This window comes from Marmota marmota, unplaced genomic scaffold, assembly GCF_001458135.2.
Source record: "Marmota marmota marmota unplaced genomic scaffold, marMar, whole genome shotgun sequence".
Taxonomy (NCBI): Eukaryota; Metazoa; Chordata; class Mammalia; order Rodentia; family Sciuridae; genus Marmota; species Marmota marmota.
This window is the reverse complement of record NW_026000138.1, coordinates 5,154,050-5,170,861: the sequence shown is the minus strand read 5'-3', so window position 1 is coordinate 5,170,861 and position 16,812 is coordinate 5,154,050. Positions and strand designations below refer to the sequence as shown.

At 53.1% G+C, this 16,812-nt stretch overlaps 1 protein-coding gene across 1 annotated transcript in view; it reads right to left on the bottom strand.

The window, feature by feature from the left end:
- The window catches only part of Nos1 (nitric oxide synthase 1), a 96,528-nt gene that overhangs the window by 6,547 nt on the left and 73,169 nt on the right, over window positions 1-16,812 (bottom strand). The window contains 10 exon segments of the mRNA XM_048785651.1: window positions 410-552; window positions 2,013-2,207; window positions 3,399-3,547; window positions 4,726-4,847; window positions 5,670-5,757; window positions 6,360-6,570; window positions 9,037-9,206; window positions 10,526-10,719; window positions 15,906-15,984; window positions 16,369-16,507. Coding sequence (XP_048641608.1) covers window positions 410-552; window positions 2,013-2,207; window positions 3,399-3,547; window positions 4,726-4,847; window positions 5,670-5,757; window positions 6,360-6,570; window positions 9,037-9,206; window positions 10,526-10,719; window positions 15,906-15,984; window positions 16,369-16,507 — 1,490 coding nt within the window.

Below are 16,812 nucleotides of genomic sequence, written 5' to 3'. Positions count from 1 at the left end.
GGGGCAGAGAGATTGCCACGAGGCTGTTATGTCCTGGAGTTAAGGTAAGGTTACATGCTGAGACGGCACTGTTCCAGCCATTTCTAGGGGGTGAGTCAAACTGTCAACATTCTAGCAGTTGATATTTACACTGAGGAGAAAGCCACCGTCAACCTGGTGCAGAGTGAGAGCCACCACAGCCGTAGGGGGCACCCCAGACAGATGCCGTGTGCTAAGCAGGGTCTTCAGACCTCCCTGGACTGATCGCGGTGGTGCCCCAGGTCCCTAACTGCACATACAGCAGGTCTGGGGCAGCGCGGGAATTGCATTTCTAACAGGTCCCCAGAGGGTGGCAGTGTGCTGCTGGCCCAGGGACCCCATGGTGGGTAAGTCAGCCGTCCACGGGGACAGAAGAGAGGACGCTGCCTACCCCTCCAGGGTGGGGCCGACGTACTCATCTGTCTCTTTTTTGCTCTCTTCAATGAAGGCAATGGACTCAGATCTAAGGCGGTTGGTCACTTCGTACGTTCTCAGGGTGACTCCGAAGATATCCTCGTGGTACCGGTTGTCATCCTAGGGGACAGAAACCGCCAGGGAACGGCCCTCAGATGCCAGATAAAGGTGTAGACAGGACGGATACCCCCGAGTGGAAGGTACCCAAAGGAGACGGTTCCTAGAGACACCAGGCTGAGCCACGTGTCCCCAGGGAACCTCTGATCTCCAAGGCTCTGTGTCAGCGAGACTCTACCCTTGAGGGCAGGAGGCCACTCTAGTCCGGTGGAACTCTGGTGTTGCCATGCAGAAATGGGGCCACACGGCTGGGCAGACGTGGAACCCAGAGTGACCAAGCCAAGTGGGAAGCTCACCGTTCTCCCCTCTCCTCCCTCTAACCTGTTCCTGCAAATTCAGACCTGGGCAAGGCAGGGGTCCGTGGGAAATGTCCCAGGGCAGGGAGATCAGCGGGTTGAGGGGAATAAAAGTGGCTGGGAAGCCACCAGGGTACACCCCCACAGCTGCCCAGAGTGGGGACCCCTTGGGAGGCAAGGATTTTGGAAGCCATGGGAGTGCCTCTGGCAGGGTGGGCAGTCAGGGGTGGGAGGCAAAACCAACTGGATGCTGAGGAGGGGCAGCGGCTGGGGGCGGTTCAGCCCGCCAGGCCCCTGTGCTGGTCCAGTCTCCCTGGACCCACCTGTAGAGCGGGTCTGTGTTTAGTTGGGAAGGGTTTTCAACTGTATCCTATGGAGTCCTGGGGAACCCAGGACAGGGACTGGGAGGATCAGGGCAGAGAGACGGGGATAGGGCAGCTCCGCAGCTCTGCTCAGACACACGCCATCAGAAACTCTTTTTTAAAATCTCCCTGGGGTTTAGCATCAGATTTAGAGTAAGGGCCTCTTCCATAAACATGTCGATCACTGCTCATTTAGGAAAGCAAGGGAAAGGAGGGATCACACCTAGAGATCTGTAGGGGTCTAGGACTGTGTTGGATTTGGGGAGGTTGGTCACATGGTTAGGACTTTGCTGATTGAGCCATCACCAGTCTCCGCCCAACCTTTGGGTGTGTCAGGAAAAGATCCTTCCTTCAGGGTAGATGCAGCTCCATGCCAACGTGCATGGTTTAGAGAGCTAAGCATGGGGTGGCTTTCAGACCTCTGTCTCTCCCTTGGACAGATCTTTTTGTTCAGTGCTCTACCTGTACAACTGCAGAGGGCAGTTTTGCAGCTTGGTTCTGGGGGCAGAGAAAATTGGGTTGAGTTCATTTGTATATAACTAACTAGAGGTCCACTCGCTATTTCCACACTTGACAGTTCTCAACCATATTTACTATATGCACCTGCATGCCCAGCCATCCTACCTCCTTTCTCAATCAGGATTTGGGATTCCTCCCCTGACTCCTTATAACCTCTATTCTCAATCATAAGTGCAAAAGTGACATGTCATTACAGCTCCCCAAATTATCGACAGGTGGGGCGGGGAAGAAGAGACAGGAAGGATGCGAGACAAGGGACCCAGATGCCAGCCTGTCACTCACTCACCCTCAGCCTGCTGATGAATACTCCGGCATCCTCCTCCGAGAGCTTCCCCTGCTGGGCCATGATGCGCTGGACGGCTTTGAGGACATCGGCAGCCATGGTGACATCTCCACACACGTAAATGTGGCCCCCTTGCTCCTTCAGGGCTCGGTACACAGTCTCGGCCAGCTGATCTTGCAGGACATCCTGCACGTACTTCTGCAGGGAGGGGAGGGTCTGTGAGGAGGGGTGGGGCTCTGGGAGGCGCAGGGTATGGCTCAGGGGCTTGCGGGGTGTTCCCAGGGGAAAGGGGTCAGGAGCTGGGAAGAACAAAATGGGTAAGGTGGAAAGGGGGTCCCTGGGGTGTGAAGGAGCGACTCCCCACGTTGGGCAACCGGAGCTCAAGTCTGCTGAGGACCCTCCAGGGAGCCAGAGAGAGAGTCCCAGAGTCATTCCCAGGAAGGGAGGCATTATCCACCTGCTCCTCTTCCCGTGGCCACTGCTCACACACAGGTGTTAACATCTGTACCCACCGCGGTGCGGCAGGTACCCCAGGTCGAGGTGCCAGAGAATCCTCAGGACAGACGGCATGGCTGAGGCAAGATGGGGGCGCCCAGCCTGCACCTCTGCAGAACTGGCTAAAGCAGAACGGCTGGACTAAGAGGTGGGCTGGGAGGGGGGAGAGGGGCACAGGGACGTCTCACATGGCCTTCGTGAGTTTGTCTTTAACTTGTCCTGGAAACTCCACGCCAGGTGACACTCACATTCCGTTGGTACCTCCCGGGTGCCATTAAGATTGACAGACTTCCCCAGGAACTGCTCTGCATGCCCGCCAGCCACAGAGGCTCCAGCCCCTTCCCTGGGACCCCTGGGGACATCTCTAAGACCCAGCAGAAGCCTGGGCCAGTCCATTCCGATTGGTACTACGACCTCTGACGGGTGGTTAACTTATACTTTTGAAATAGTTTATTTGTTTATTTATTTAAAATTAACTTTTAAAAAATGGTGGTAAAATATACAGAATATACAATCTACCATGCTCAAGTGCGTGATTCGATGGCATTAAATGACATTCACTGTGTCGTGCGGCCATCGCCACTATCCAGTTGCAGAGTTTTCTGTCACTCCAATGGAAACCAGGCTCTCCGCTCCCTGTGACCCCTTTTTCCTGGTCCTGCACATTCTCAAATCTGCTTTTGGTCTGTGCATCTCCTGCTTTGAGCATTTCATGTCTGTAAAGTGCTATAATATGGGCTGCTAAATATTTTAAACAGATACCCTCTCCTGGGTTTCTCAAGTGCGGAGCCAATCCACAGCGGGGGATTCAGACAGGGCAAGGGGGGTCTCTAAGACAGGACTTGAGAGGGTATGTTCGTGTAGGAGTGCGTTAGTGGGCGGGGCCGGGCTTACCTTTGGTTTGTCTGGCTCCCGGGAGTAGGCCGTGTACAACTCTCGGAAGACCCCTTTGTTCTTGGCCTGTAGGGTCTCCTCCCTGTAGATGTGGTCTATCTTGGATTGCCGGCACCCGAAGACCAGGACCATGGGGCAGGGACTCATTCCTGGGGACCGGGAAGATCTCATGTCACAGACAGCTCTGACACCTGATTGGGGGGGGGGTGGCTGAGCAGGCAGAAGCTCACAGACAACAGGGCAGGCGGTGAGGTGTGTTCGGATCTCCCTTCCCTGGCTCCTAGACGACTTAGCAGCCTCTACCATCAGGCAGCGCTAAGAGCCCAGACTTGAGCTCCAACACCTGGTCCAAATCCCTGCTCTGTGTGACAAAGCACAACCAACTGCACCTCTAAGCCTCAGTTTTTCCCTGTGCACAATGAAACCAGAGGTCCCCCCGTATTGACAGGAGAAGGACCCCAGGACCTTGTTCAGATCCCAAAACCTGAGAGCATGCTCTACTTCCTTAAATAAATGGTGCAGTTTTTGCATAGAAACTTTGCAGATCCTCTGGATGACCTGTGCTACCGCAACAGTGTAAACGTTAGGGAAATAGAGGTTACAGTATCTTTTACGGAATCATTACTAGAAAAACAGTCTGCACATGCTCAGTTCAGATGTAATACGTTTCTTTGGGTATTTCAGACCTGTAGTTGGTGAACCTGTAGATTCAGAACTCATGGAATGGGCGGAGGGTGGGGCGGCCGTAATAGCAACAACTACATCATGGAATTACCATGAGAAATAAGTGTGCAATATGAAAACTGGGCACACTTAATGAATACTTTATAAATGTTAGCTTTTCTGCAGAACAATGTTTTCTTGGGCAGGTCTTGATTTTTGAGTTGCTTTTCTGTTTTGCTGGTTGCTACCCACCCAACACCTTCCTTCAGGTTGAGCACTTATTAGGTGCTCAAGGACTCCTTGTTTGATCAGGGCCACGCTTGTGGGGTGTCTCCTTCTCCCAAAAATGGAACTGTTACAGCTCTCACCTAGCAGAGTCTGCTCTTGAATAACAGTCCACAGGAGAATCACATCAACACAGCCATTTGATAAGGGCGCAGGCTGACCCTGCTTGAATTTTTATGAGGGGCTGTACCTTAAATAATCACAGTGCTGTCCCTGGGCATGGAATTTCAAGCCGTGAGGCCATGTCGGGTGGGAGATTTGTTTGGCTGCCTTCCCCCCACCCCTTCCAGGCATCCAGGCATCGGAGAAGCTGCCCGCCATTCCCTGGGGCTGCTGAGACTCAGGGTGGAAAGGAAGTGGCTGCCGGGCTGTACCCCACCTTTGTGTTGAATGTCAAATTGCCGTTGCTGCCAGAAGCTTCGGAAAGGGGCGATGCCAGTTCCTGGGCCAACCAGGATGCAGGGGACCTGGGGGTTTCGGGGCAGGTGGAAGCTGGGCGCACTAGGACAAGAAGAGAAAGTCAGAAGCTCTGCTGAGGTCAGATCCCGTCCAGGACAGCAGAGCCTGAGGTAGACCAGGCGTCCGTGTCCCACAGGCACGTAGAGCCACTTAGTGCTCTTTACCTGGGACCAGGGAACTGGGCTGGGAACCCTTGGTACATCCACCCATGAGATCTTAAATCAGAGATCCCTGGACATCAGAGCTTAAAGAACCACCTGGAAATGTTAAACCTGAAGATTTCTGGGGATGCAGCAAAGTGGGGCTCAGGACTCTATTTTTGAGATGCTCCAGGGGGTTTGGAAAATGGTATGTGGACCAAGTGGGAACATCCCACCCCCAACAGCTGAGAAGAAGGGTTGGCTGAGGCCACCATTCAGGGAGAGAAGTTGCTGAGGGATGAACCGCTGTGCCTCACAGGTCGAAGCTCTAAAACTGAGTTGGGGAGGAAACGCCCTAATGGATGGGATGGCTGGGTCTTCTCCATCTCTAAGAAACTGGGAACCGTTTGAAGGTGACCAGAAGAATTTGGATAGACTTTTCACCCATCTGAGACTGTCTGTGCCTGGTTGCCCAGCATGCAGAGCAGAATGCACACTTGATAAATATCTACAGCGTTGACTTGACCTTGCTTAGAGGGCACACTTAGCTTGATGTGTTGCTCGGCCCCAAGATCTTGTAACCCAAACAACTTAGGGCGATGCGGGAGGGAAACTGGTGCTGATCCCGTCCGTCCCAGCCCTCAGGCTGCTCCCCCGACTCCAACTTGTAATATCAACATGAAGATTTGGGATGACTGTTCCTCTTTTGTCCTTGGCTACTTACCCCCGCACGAAACAGGGTACCACTTCGCCAGCCTGTATCCGGTTGAGCCAGGAGGAGCACACACCATGGTGAATTGGTCCTTCTCCATCTAGTGGGGGAAGCAGGATGCTCTGGTGCATCTACCCCTCTGCCCCCCAGCAGCATGGCCTCTCCTCCCTCCAATGCCAGAACGCTCACAGGCTGACCCCATATTTCTGCTTTGGAATTCCTACTCGGGATCCCCTCCTCTAAAGGGGAAGAGGAGACAGTAGAGCCGAAGTGAGCTCATAGCTGCACGCCTGCCCCGGGTTCTGCTGGGTATGGGTGAGTCACATTCCATTCCCATCCACTGGAAGGACCCCCCTCGGGGTGGTCTGGGTGGCTCCCTGGGGTCCAGGTTACAGAGATCTTCAGATCATGGAGGGACAATATAGGAACAGAGGTGGGGTCGTCTGAATCAGCTGGGCACCTGATACAGCAGAGACCCCCCAGGGAATGGTGGGGTGGCCTGTTCTCGTTGCCGTCTTGGGGTGCCAGGAGATGCAGCCTCCCACATGCCCGTCTGGCCTCTGTCCTAACTCTGCTGGGGACAGTTTGCTTGCCCTGCGGGGATTTGGGTTGGCCTGTGATTAGTGGCTCAGGAAGAGACCACCTGTGGAGGTCTTGGGGGGAATGAAGGGGGGGGCGGGCTCTGCCAGCTCCCCTGCCCACCTCGGGTGTGGTAGGAGACGATGGCCACGGTGAGGTGCACCTCGTCGGGGTACATGTCCGGGGAGGAGCTGATGGAATAGTAGCGGGGCTGCAGCAGGGACAGCTGGGTGAGGAGCAGGGTGGCCGGCATCTGGATGGACGGGAACTCCTCCAGCACCTCCACCACGGTGGGGTTCTTGCCCCATTTCCACTCCTCGTACTCCTGCAAGCCCTGCGCCAAGGAGAGGGCCGAGAGAGGTTGAGACCAGGGAAATAAAGGAGGAGGAGCACGTGCACAGGGATCCTGCCACTCCAGGATCTGACCGCCCGAGGACCTTATCAAATAGACACCATCTTTGTCCCTGTGGGCTGCTGCACCAAAATACCTCAGGATGGTGAATCCAGACCACAGAAATGCAGTGCTCACAGTCCTGGAGGCTGGGAAGTTCAAGGTCAAGGGGCCAGCAGAATCTGGTGGAAGCTGTTCTTTATCTACGCCCCCGTGCTATGTGTCCTCACGTGGCAGGAGGGGAGAACTAGCTCCCTCGGGGCTCTTTTATAAAGATACTAATCCTATACACCGGGGAGAGTCCTCTCGACATGGTCACTTCCCTGAGGTCCCATTTCTTAATGCCATCACCCTGGGTATATGAATTTTGACACATGATTTTAGGGGGGGGATGGACAATTTCAGACCATAGCAGGCATTTCAATCATCCCCATTTTACAGATGAGGACATTAAACATGACAGAGGTCCTGTGGCTACTCAGCGATGATGGCTGGAATTTAAATCTTAAGTGGCGGGGGTGGGTGGCAAACCTCATCCTGTGCGCCAATCCTGACTTGCCCCCTGTGAGATAAGAATTGTTGTTTGGGGGGGGGGCTGGGGATATGGCTCAGGTAGTAACATGCTCGCCTGGCATGTGTGAGGCACTGGGTTCAATCCTCAGCACCACATAAAAATAAAACAAAGATATTGGGTCCACCTAAAGCTAAAAAATAAATATTTTTTAAAAAAAGAATTGTTTTTACTTTTTTAAATGGTTGGGGAATAAAAAAATCAAAAGGATAACAATACCTTATGGCATAAGAATATGGTACAATAAAATTCACGCCAGTGTCTGTGAGTGGTTGGATGAGAACACGGTCACATCATCTACGCAGCTGTATGATGATGGCAGAATGAACAGTTGTCACAAAGACCCAATGGGCCATGAGCCTACAATACTGATTACCTGGACTTTTACAGGAAAAAGTCTGCCAATCCCTGCTCTGGGCAGCCTGGCCTGAGATTCTGTGCTCCTGACCCTGAGGAGAGCCGAGGCATACTGAGTCCCAGCTGGTTGCAGCAGGTGCAGAAGGCAGGCTCGAGATTTGTTTGGTTGCTGAGCCTGGAAATGCATCCTTGGAGAGATGGCCAATTTCAAGATGGTGACAGACAGCCCAGGAAAAGCAGACTGGGGTGTGGAGGACCATGTGGGGGCATATTGACAGCAAAGCCCGGTGGTTCCCAGGGAACACAGGAACCCTGGGGCTCCTACATCCCAGATAACGGCCCTGGATGGTTCCTTATTGTTGATATAAGAGACTCAGTTTCTGAGACCAGGGGTAAGGTCAATTACAAGGGCTTTGTGTAACGTACTCCTGAAGACCCTCTTTGCCTTATCAACAGAGCATGGCATCCTTGGGAATGTGCATGTCTGGCCTACAGCCTCGATGACATCCAGCTGCTGAAGTGTAACTGACCAAGAGCCCCAGATGGACATATACCTGCAAATGACATTCATCACCAGTTCTGGGGCCACGTCTGGCTTCTACAGACTGCTTCCAGCCCTTGGAGAGTGGTGTTCTGTTCAGAAGAGATGGACTTATACGTACGTTAAGTCCTAACTTTAAATAATCCTGTGCAGACGGCGCAGCCTCTGGTCCCTTCTCATATCCCCTCATTAATTACAACATTTAAATAAAAGTTTTACATGGACAAAGTCTAAAAAGTTAAATAAGTCTACCAAGCATTGATTAAAAATAATGGCCTCCTGTTCCCCTGCTTCTGTACGTTTCCAGCTCCCCAGAGGTAGCCACTTATAACTCTTTATCTGCTTCTTCTGAATGATGTGCACTTGCTAACTAGCCTTTTTCTTGTGCCTGCCATTCGGACCCGTCTCCTAGACAGCAGAAGAACGCTAACCCAAGGAGCCTGGGTGGTCCTCCTCGGCAGGATTCTTACTGAGCAGGATGTGCAACGGCTCGGGGTAGGTGAGTCCACGGTGTTTCTAAGCAAGAGTGATGAACTTGGTCACCAGAGGCCTCTATGTCTAGCCATTCTACCTACTGCTCCTCTGCCACTCTGAGATCCTCTGTTCCTTTTTCTTCCAAGCATGGGCTAAAATGGTGCTCCCAGAAGCTCCAGATAACAAAGGCAGTTGGCAGAAGGTGACACACAATTTCCACGGTGGCCAGAGAACTTTGAACATCAAGGGGATTGCTCTTGTTCTGTCAGGCCTCAGGACAAGGGGAGAGGGTTAGGCCTAGCCAAAGTAGATGAGCCAATATGGCGGCCATATGCAAATGAGAAAATGGTAACCATGGCTCAAGACTGCCATCTGCTGGAAGATGGTTGGAACAACAGCTTTAGAGTTCCCTAATACTGGGAGGGGAAAAGGGCCCCCTAGAGGTGTGCGGAGCCCAGGGACCCACCTTGCTGAGGACCAGCAGGCGCTGTTTCTCTTTCTCGCTGGTGGCCAGGGAGGCAAACTGCTGCAGCTGCAGGGGCGTAGGCGGCGTGGTGATGTCCAGGTAGTATTTGAAGGCCTGGAAGATGGTGCAGGGCGGGAGGCGGGACTCGTCCTTCCAGTTGCTGATGATGCCTGGGGGAGGCACAAGGGGTGAGGAGGCCGGGGAGGGCTGGGGTCCACGTCAGGGGACCAGGCCTGCGGCTGGGGCAGAGGAGGGGGCCCGGTGGGCAACCTATGGGCTCTCCACCTTGCACACCTCCACAGGCCCGGGAGACCGTCTGGGTGCCTCACGTGCGCAATGAGGCAAACGAGGCCAAAAATTAAAAAATAAACATGAGCAGAGGAGAAGAATATCAAACAGGCGGAGCCTGAGATAGGCGTCGATTCTGGCTGCACCTGTGCTCTTGTGATGTCAGTTCTCACCCCCCGGAGGTGACATGCATGACTAACACGCACCCAGCACTTTCTACCTGCCAAGCGCTGTTCTCAGCCCTTTATGCTATTAATTCATTTAACCCTCATAACAACCCCACGAGGTGAGTGCTATCATTATCCCCCGTTGAGAAAGGTAGAAGCAAAGGGAGGTTCAGAGATTTGTCCCAGGCCACGCGGCTCTTAAGGGTGAAGTCAGGAAGTCTCACAAGCATCAGGGTCTTGTTCTGAGTACCACCTTGCACGGTCAGCCCTCCAAATCCACAGCCCCGGCATTCTGTGGATTCTACTGAGGATCGAAGATATTTGCTGGGAATTTTTTGTCTGTACCGAACGTGGACAGACTCCACCCTCCCCCCTTATCATCATCCCTAAACCATATGGCACAATAACTATTCACAGAGCATTTGCATTGTATTAGATGTCACCAGCCATCTAGAGAGCATTTAAGGTACGCAGGAAGAGGATATGCGCCAAAACTACTCCACTTTACATACTGGACTTGCGCATCCAAGTGTTTCTATGGATCTGGGTGTCTATGGGTGGGGGTGGGTCCTGGATACTGAGGTATGATTCTTCTACCTCCAGGGACTCTTCAGCCCACCTGTGCTATTGAGATGAATCACTGAGACCCTCTCTGCCTTTGGAAAACCCCCAACAGGTTGGAACATGATCTAAGGATGCCATGGTACTGACTGGCCATTAAGCCTCCTGTAGGACCTTTGGATCCCGAGAGGAGTCTGACTTAGACGTTAGCTGTTCTTCACTCGGGGTACTACAGCTATTTTGGAGGAACCCCTTCTCCCACTGATGAGCCACGGGCATCTGCTCTGACAGCCAGGCCAACGTGGGGCAACCACGAGAAAGGGGGCGTCTGTCTCAGAAGCTGGAGGCGGAACAGACCCTCCCTCCCTCCCACCTGGATCAGTGAGTGGGAAGGGCAACGTGTCTCCTCGTGCCCCCCTGCCTGCCCCCCCTGGATCTTCCCCAGGAAGGGGAAGGGTCCCTGGGAGCATTACCCAAAGCTGTGTTCCGTTCTTCCAGCAGCTCCACTTTCACCATCTGGTTGACAGGGGGTGCGTCCTCCAGCCGCTCGATGAGGGCATTCACGAGGTCCTCGTGGTTGCCAGGGAAGACGCCCAGGTGGTCCCCAGGCTGATACTGGAGCTCCTGGTTCCCGTTGGTGTGGAGGCGCACAAAGATGGTTGAGCGGCTGTAGGGAGGGTCAAGGGCGAAAACAGGATCAGGGCCACCAGCTTCTGCCCTCTTTCTTTGCTTCTCTCTGTCCTTCTTGGCCCCAATTCCACCTCCCCCGTCTTTCTTGGGGACCATGCCAACAAGGACCCATCATTGTACACCATAGCTCTTATCCAGCTCTCCCAAGAGCCCCTGGTTGCAAGTCCAACGAATGCTTTTTTGGACTCATCTGGATTAAGGAAGCAGTCCTGTCCATACCTCTGGCTGGTCCTGCTAGTTTGCTCTTTTTAAAAAAAAATTTTCATACTAGAGATTGAACCCAGGGGCACTTAACCACTGAGCCACATCCCCAGCTCTTTTTTGGTATTTTGTTTAGAGACAGGGTCTCCCTGAGTTGCTTAGGGCCTCGCTAAGTTGCTGAGGCTGGACTCGTGATCCTCCTGCCTCAGCCTCCTGAGCCGCTGGGATTTCAGGCATAAGCCACTGCACGCGGTCCCAATCTGCTTTGACGGTTCCTTTGGGTTTCCCCCTTAATGCTGAATGCTGAACGTTGGAGCACCCCAGGCTTAATCCTCACACATATTTGCTCCCCTGCCTTTGAGTTACTTTTCTCCATTTCCCATCCTCTGACCCAGAGAATCATTTACTTCCTCCTGAGGTTGGTGATCGGTCCCCTCTCTCTGATGGCAAGCCATCTTTCTGTTTTATCCATAGCCGTATCCCTGTGCCTAGGACAGCATATGGCACATACAAAGTTCCCCAAAAGTTATCTGATGAATGACAGAACCTCAGACTTCCAGGGTGAGCCCGTCGCTGGACAGACCCTGTGCTCAGCGCCGATCTCTCCTAGGAATTCCCAGCTCCATCCTCTTCTACAACCAGGGTGTTCATATTGTCAGGAAAAAAAAAGACCTGGCCTTACCCTTGGGTTCCCCTCACTCCTAAATTCACTGAGATCATAAAATGGCGAGGTCTCAGAAGAACACCTAGAGAGAAGCACTTTTACGCCTGCCCGGTCACGCCCTTTCACACTGATCTTTGCATTTGAAGTCCAGAAAGCCTGAACTTGAAGAATTCTCAGAACGTCATTGTTTTGGTCCTTTGAAAAGTTTCAGTGCCGGTGACACTGCCCTTCACTTGATCTCTGCAAACGCTGGGACGGAGACAGAAACCTTGGGACGTCAAATCCCTCGTACTGCGTTTGCTTTCCAAATCTGCTCCTCCTCCGTGGCCAGTGGCTTTCGGTTGATAGGGATGCTGGATATTCAATCGGAAATTCCCCATAGTCTCCATAGTAAGTAAATCACACTCCAATAGACCAACGGCACTCGCTACATAGAAGCATTTTTTGGCACAACCAAGAGCCCCCTTTGTGCTACAAATAGCCACCGTTATTAAAAACAGCTGAGCTGACACATTTTTTTGTGTGTGTTGACGGGGGGAATGTCCAGTGTTTTCTCGAAGCCTGGCACCCCTGTCCTTACTTAATAAGATGGGGAGCTTGTGGTCATAATTGTGAATGGTACTGTTAGGGCCTGGGGCTCCTCTCTCCTTTCAAAAGCAGGTCTCATCCTCTCTGGAGCAATGATCTTGTCAAATTATATGAACGCGCATGACTGATTCTCCCCTGAGCTCCCAGGAGAGCTCCTGAGGAGCCAAGACCTCATTACCTAGCCTTGGCAGGCAGGGAGTGAGCCGCAGCCGGCAGCCAGGGGGCGCTGTAGGCTTCTCACTTGGGAGCCTCCTGGGCTCCCGCAGAGTAAGCCTTTTGAAAGGCTGCCAAATCAATACCTGCTTTCTCCCGTGACTATCAGGATTTGCACAAGATCACAATGCAGAGGACCTGAACCTGACCAGCCGGCTCACGCTCCCAGCCACTTTCCCCAGGTCCTCTTGAATGTAGCAGAGGGTAAGGGGTAGGAGGAAATGAAAGTAGCTGGCCCAGGCTCTGCCCAGCATGGTGGGATTTTAAGCAAAGGGGCTTTGCAGGCTCCTGGATGAGATCACGGAACTGAATGGCCACATGGCCCAGGGTACTTGGAGGGGCTGGGTGATGGCGGTGGGTGGAGAGCAGGTGGGGTGGTCAGGAAGGCTTCTTTGTGATCTGATATTCGAACGGGAATTTGAAAATGAGAAGAAGTGGGTGCACAAAGATCCAGAGGGTTCCGGGAAAGGGGGATGGATGTGCAAAGGCCCTGAGGCAGAAAAAGGCAGGAGCTATTCGAGGAAGGGAAAGACAGCCAGAGGGTTTGGAGAGTGTCAGGGCCCAGATCCTGCGGGCCTTGTCACAATCTGTCATGGCAAAGAGTCTAGAGGGTTCCCTATGCTCAGTGGCAAGGCTGTGAAATGAAGGGGGTGACATGCTTCAATTCAGGTTTTTAAAGACTTGCTCAGGCTGCTGTTTGGAAAACAGATCTCTGAGAGAAAAGCCAAGAAACAGTGATGAGGTGGGCCGCTATTTCAGTCACTCAGATGGGAGATGGTCACAGGTTTGCTCAAGGTGGCCGCCCTGGGGGTCTGAGATAGGACTGAATAAGGCCAAGTGCATCTGTGGCTGTAGGGTGAGGGGGGAGGAGCCAAGGCAGCCCCTCGGGCTGTCCTTGTCCTCTGCGGAGGCAGGCAAGGCCAGAGAGCAGCAGCTTTGTCCACGGGGACATGGGAATTCCAACAAGGACCCTCCACCACAATGTCTGCTCTTCTCCCAAACCCGGGCCTCGGGCCCCTGTGCCCCGTGGCTCTCCTGTCCTCCCCTGGAGACCCAGGCTCTGCCACCGCCCGTTCCTCCCGACCTCTAGGACTCGCCCTGCTCACCCATCAGTGCTCCATTACTGGCTCCCCTGCGTTGTGAGCTAATTGCTGCGCGCAGATTAGAACCTCTATTTCCAGGCAGGACCCATTGTGGTCACTTTTCTCTTTAGATTCACAAGGATCGCCCTGGAGAAGCGGTTTACTTCCTCCTCGGCACTTTGTTTGCAATTAAGGGCCTCTAGAGGGGGTGATCTGTGAATCTGAGTCGCGGCCTCCAGGGCCAAAGAGCCCAGCCTCGGGCAGGATTAAAATGGGAGCATGATGCTTTCCCCCTCGATTCCTCATAACAAACCTCGGGAGCTGGAAACGGTATTGAGCCTGGAAACAGACCGCGCCAGAGCCTGCTTTTAAAGAGAGGAACACTTAGGTACAATTTGGTCCTCTTTGTGCTAATTCACGACAGATTTTAATACTATGCTCTAGTTCCTAGCCTTGTTTGGAATTTTCTCATCTGTCCCTTTTAGACCCTCCGCTTAGAGAAAGGACAGAGGCTAATTTGGGACTTTGGTTCCGCTTTGGTATCAAAATATCTGCAGTTTTCCTTTGTTGCTTCTGTACTGTGGTTTAGGGGGGGTACTGCTCAACTGGACTTTCAAGGTTGGGGCAGATTGTCTGCCCCTTCTCTTTCATTGCTGTGCAAGTCACGCCTTTCCCCGGGAGAGAAGTGGAAAGTGAGGTGCACACGCCACGTGGAGGATCTCTCGCTATAGATCAGAGCTCGCTGAGCTCCGAACACTGTTTTTAACTAATTACTCAGAGATCAATCTCCCAATCTACTTCTTTAATGTTTGAGGATCTAGGAGACAGGAACCGGTTGGCTCTAACAGGTGGATCTGGGGCTGTGACAGGTTGGTCACGGTCATCCAAGGTTTCAAAGACCCCACGGGAAGCAGGTGTGCTCACTGGCAGGTGAGGTGAAGCTGGAAAGGGTCAGTGTGACCTTGAAACAGTCACTTCTACTTCCCGTCATTTCCTCCTATTTAAAACGAGACCGTCTCTCTTTCCTGGGCTGGTATGAATGATGTGAGGTCCTGGGCAGAGAGCTCAGGACCGTGCTCAGGACGTGGGAAGTACTAGATAAACATGAGCAATCTCTCCAGCCCTCGTTCCTGTGTCACAGAGAAGGAGACATGGGCTCTGAGCACCTGGGCGACTTGTTCAAGGCCACACAGCTCGTGCAGGGGAGAGCTGGGGTCAGAACCCGGGGCTGTGCAGGCGGACCGCACGCTGTTTGTATGACGCTGTGCAAAGAATCAAGATTTCAAAAGCTCTTCCTGGGCTCTAAACTACAAAGCGAGATTCAACAGGGATCAACACAAAGACATTCATTAGTGCTTTAAAAAAAAAATTTATACAAGGGGAGGGGTGGACAGCCCTGGTTTGATCATTTCGAGAAGAGAGATGTCAAGGGGCAGGGAGGACGTTGGCTTAATGGGAGAGCGGGCTGTTAGGGACAGCGCCCGCATTCTCGGGTGACAGGAGCACATCCTGTTCAGATCATCAGCGGCAATAATAGCCCTAGCGCACTCGGCAGCGAGCATACGACTTCCGCTGCACCGTGACCAGGTCTGCAAATGACATTTCCAACAGGACAGAGTGTACCCTTTTACTATAGCCCAAAGCTTGGCAGACCAGATCTGAGGCAGGATGACTTTGCCACCTAGCCACATCCCCAGCCCTTTTTATTTTTTCTATTTTGAGACAGGGTCTCGCTAAGTTGTTGAGGCTGGCCTCGAACTTGCGATCCTTCTGCCTCAGCCTCCAGAGTGGAGAGGATTATAGGCAAGTGCCACCATACCCAGAAGGTTTCTCATTTGAAAGACATGAATTCGTCTTGGGTGTCACTGAGAAGGCTCACTGGGTTTAACATAAACTGCTAAGAAGACAGACTTGGGTTATTTTAGGTAATAAGGTATTTAACTATATTATATAGACTGGATATTTGGCTATGTTAGGTGTTCAGATAATTTCTAGCAAAACATGGAGTGCATTTTTTGGGGGGACTGGAGAAACCCCCTTTCATCCCAGAGACATTTAGGCAGAGGCCAGCTAGCTATTTTTGCAGCGCTCTGCAGAAAAATGGTCCACCTGGAGGAAATGCGGGAACTAATCTTTCTGATGAAGATCCTGGGGTCCAGTGAGCCCTCAGCAATTCCACACGAGTGTGGCCCACTGTGAAGAATCACTCAGAACTTTTCTCTTTCCCCTGTTCACAGGACCAGCACCGTCTCCTTTGTTCCTGCCTCTAGGCACAGGAAACCCACATGTGACAGGCACCAAGGTGGGGGGTGCGGCTCGGTGGCACTTTGCAGTGGTCCTCCAAGGAGGGAGCAGATGCCCTCCCGTGTGGTGAGTGGCCCCTGGGAGCCGAGGAGGACACGTCCACATTCCTACCTGGACTTGGGGCTCTGGAGGTTCTGTCGACTCAGGAGCCGCGCGGCGGAGACTCTCTTTTTGTGGACATTGGAGAGCCCTGTGGAGAGCGACACCGGTCTCCCTCAGGGGATATAGGGGCACCTCTAAGGTGCCCCAGGTTTTCAGGGACCCTCTATTCCTGCTCCTACTGCGGTCAAGTGAGGAGACAAGACATGAGAATGGGCTGGGATCGGCTGGGACTGAAGCAGGATGGCTTGGGGACTTGTCATTCCATGGGAGAGAGAAGCTCCCCAGTGCACTGGGTGTGGGGCAGGCGAGGGGCGAGTCCACTCTTGAAGGCTTGCCCTTGGACATCCAGCAAACCGACCCATTGAGGGCACTGAGGCGCCTTTCCAGGTGAGGTCCCCCACCTTCCCTTCCCCCTACCCCAGCGCTGTCGCGAAGGGCCTCCCGGTGGGGGCAGGGCGGTGGTGCCCATTACCCTGGGTAAGTTCTGGTGCTTCGGCCACGTAGGTGAGGCGGAACTTGTTCCTCTTCCAGCTGCGGTCATTGCTGATGAGGGAGTTGTTGGCCTTCTCGATGTTGACGTCATCCCCCACGCAGAACACGTCACAGGCCGCCTGTGGCACACACAGGGCTTTGGGTGGCCTCTCTTGGCCAAGAGAGGCCCCTCTCCAATAGTCCCAAGTCATGGAATCTGTTTTTCCATCCACTCAACCTCCCTTTTTTCTTTCCCTCTTCCCTCCCTTTCTCTCTATCTCCCTCCATCCTTCACCCACCCACCCATCCATCCTTCCATCCACCTGCCCATCCATCTATCTACCCATCCATCCACCCATCCACCCACCCATCCATCCATCCATCCATCCATCCATCCATCCTCATCCATCCATCCATCCATCCATCCTCATCATCCATCCATCCA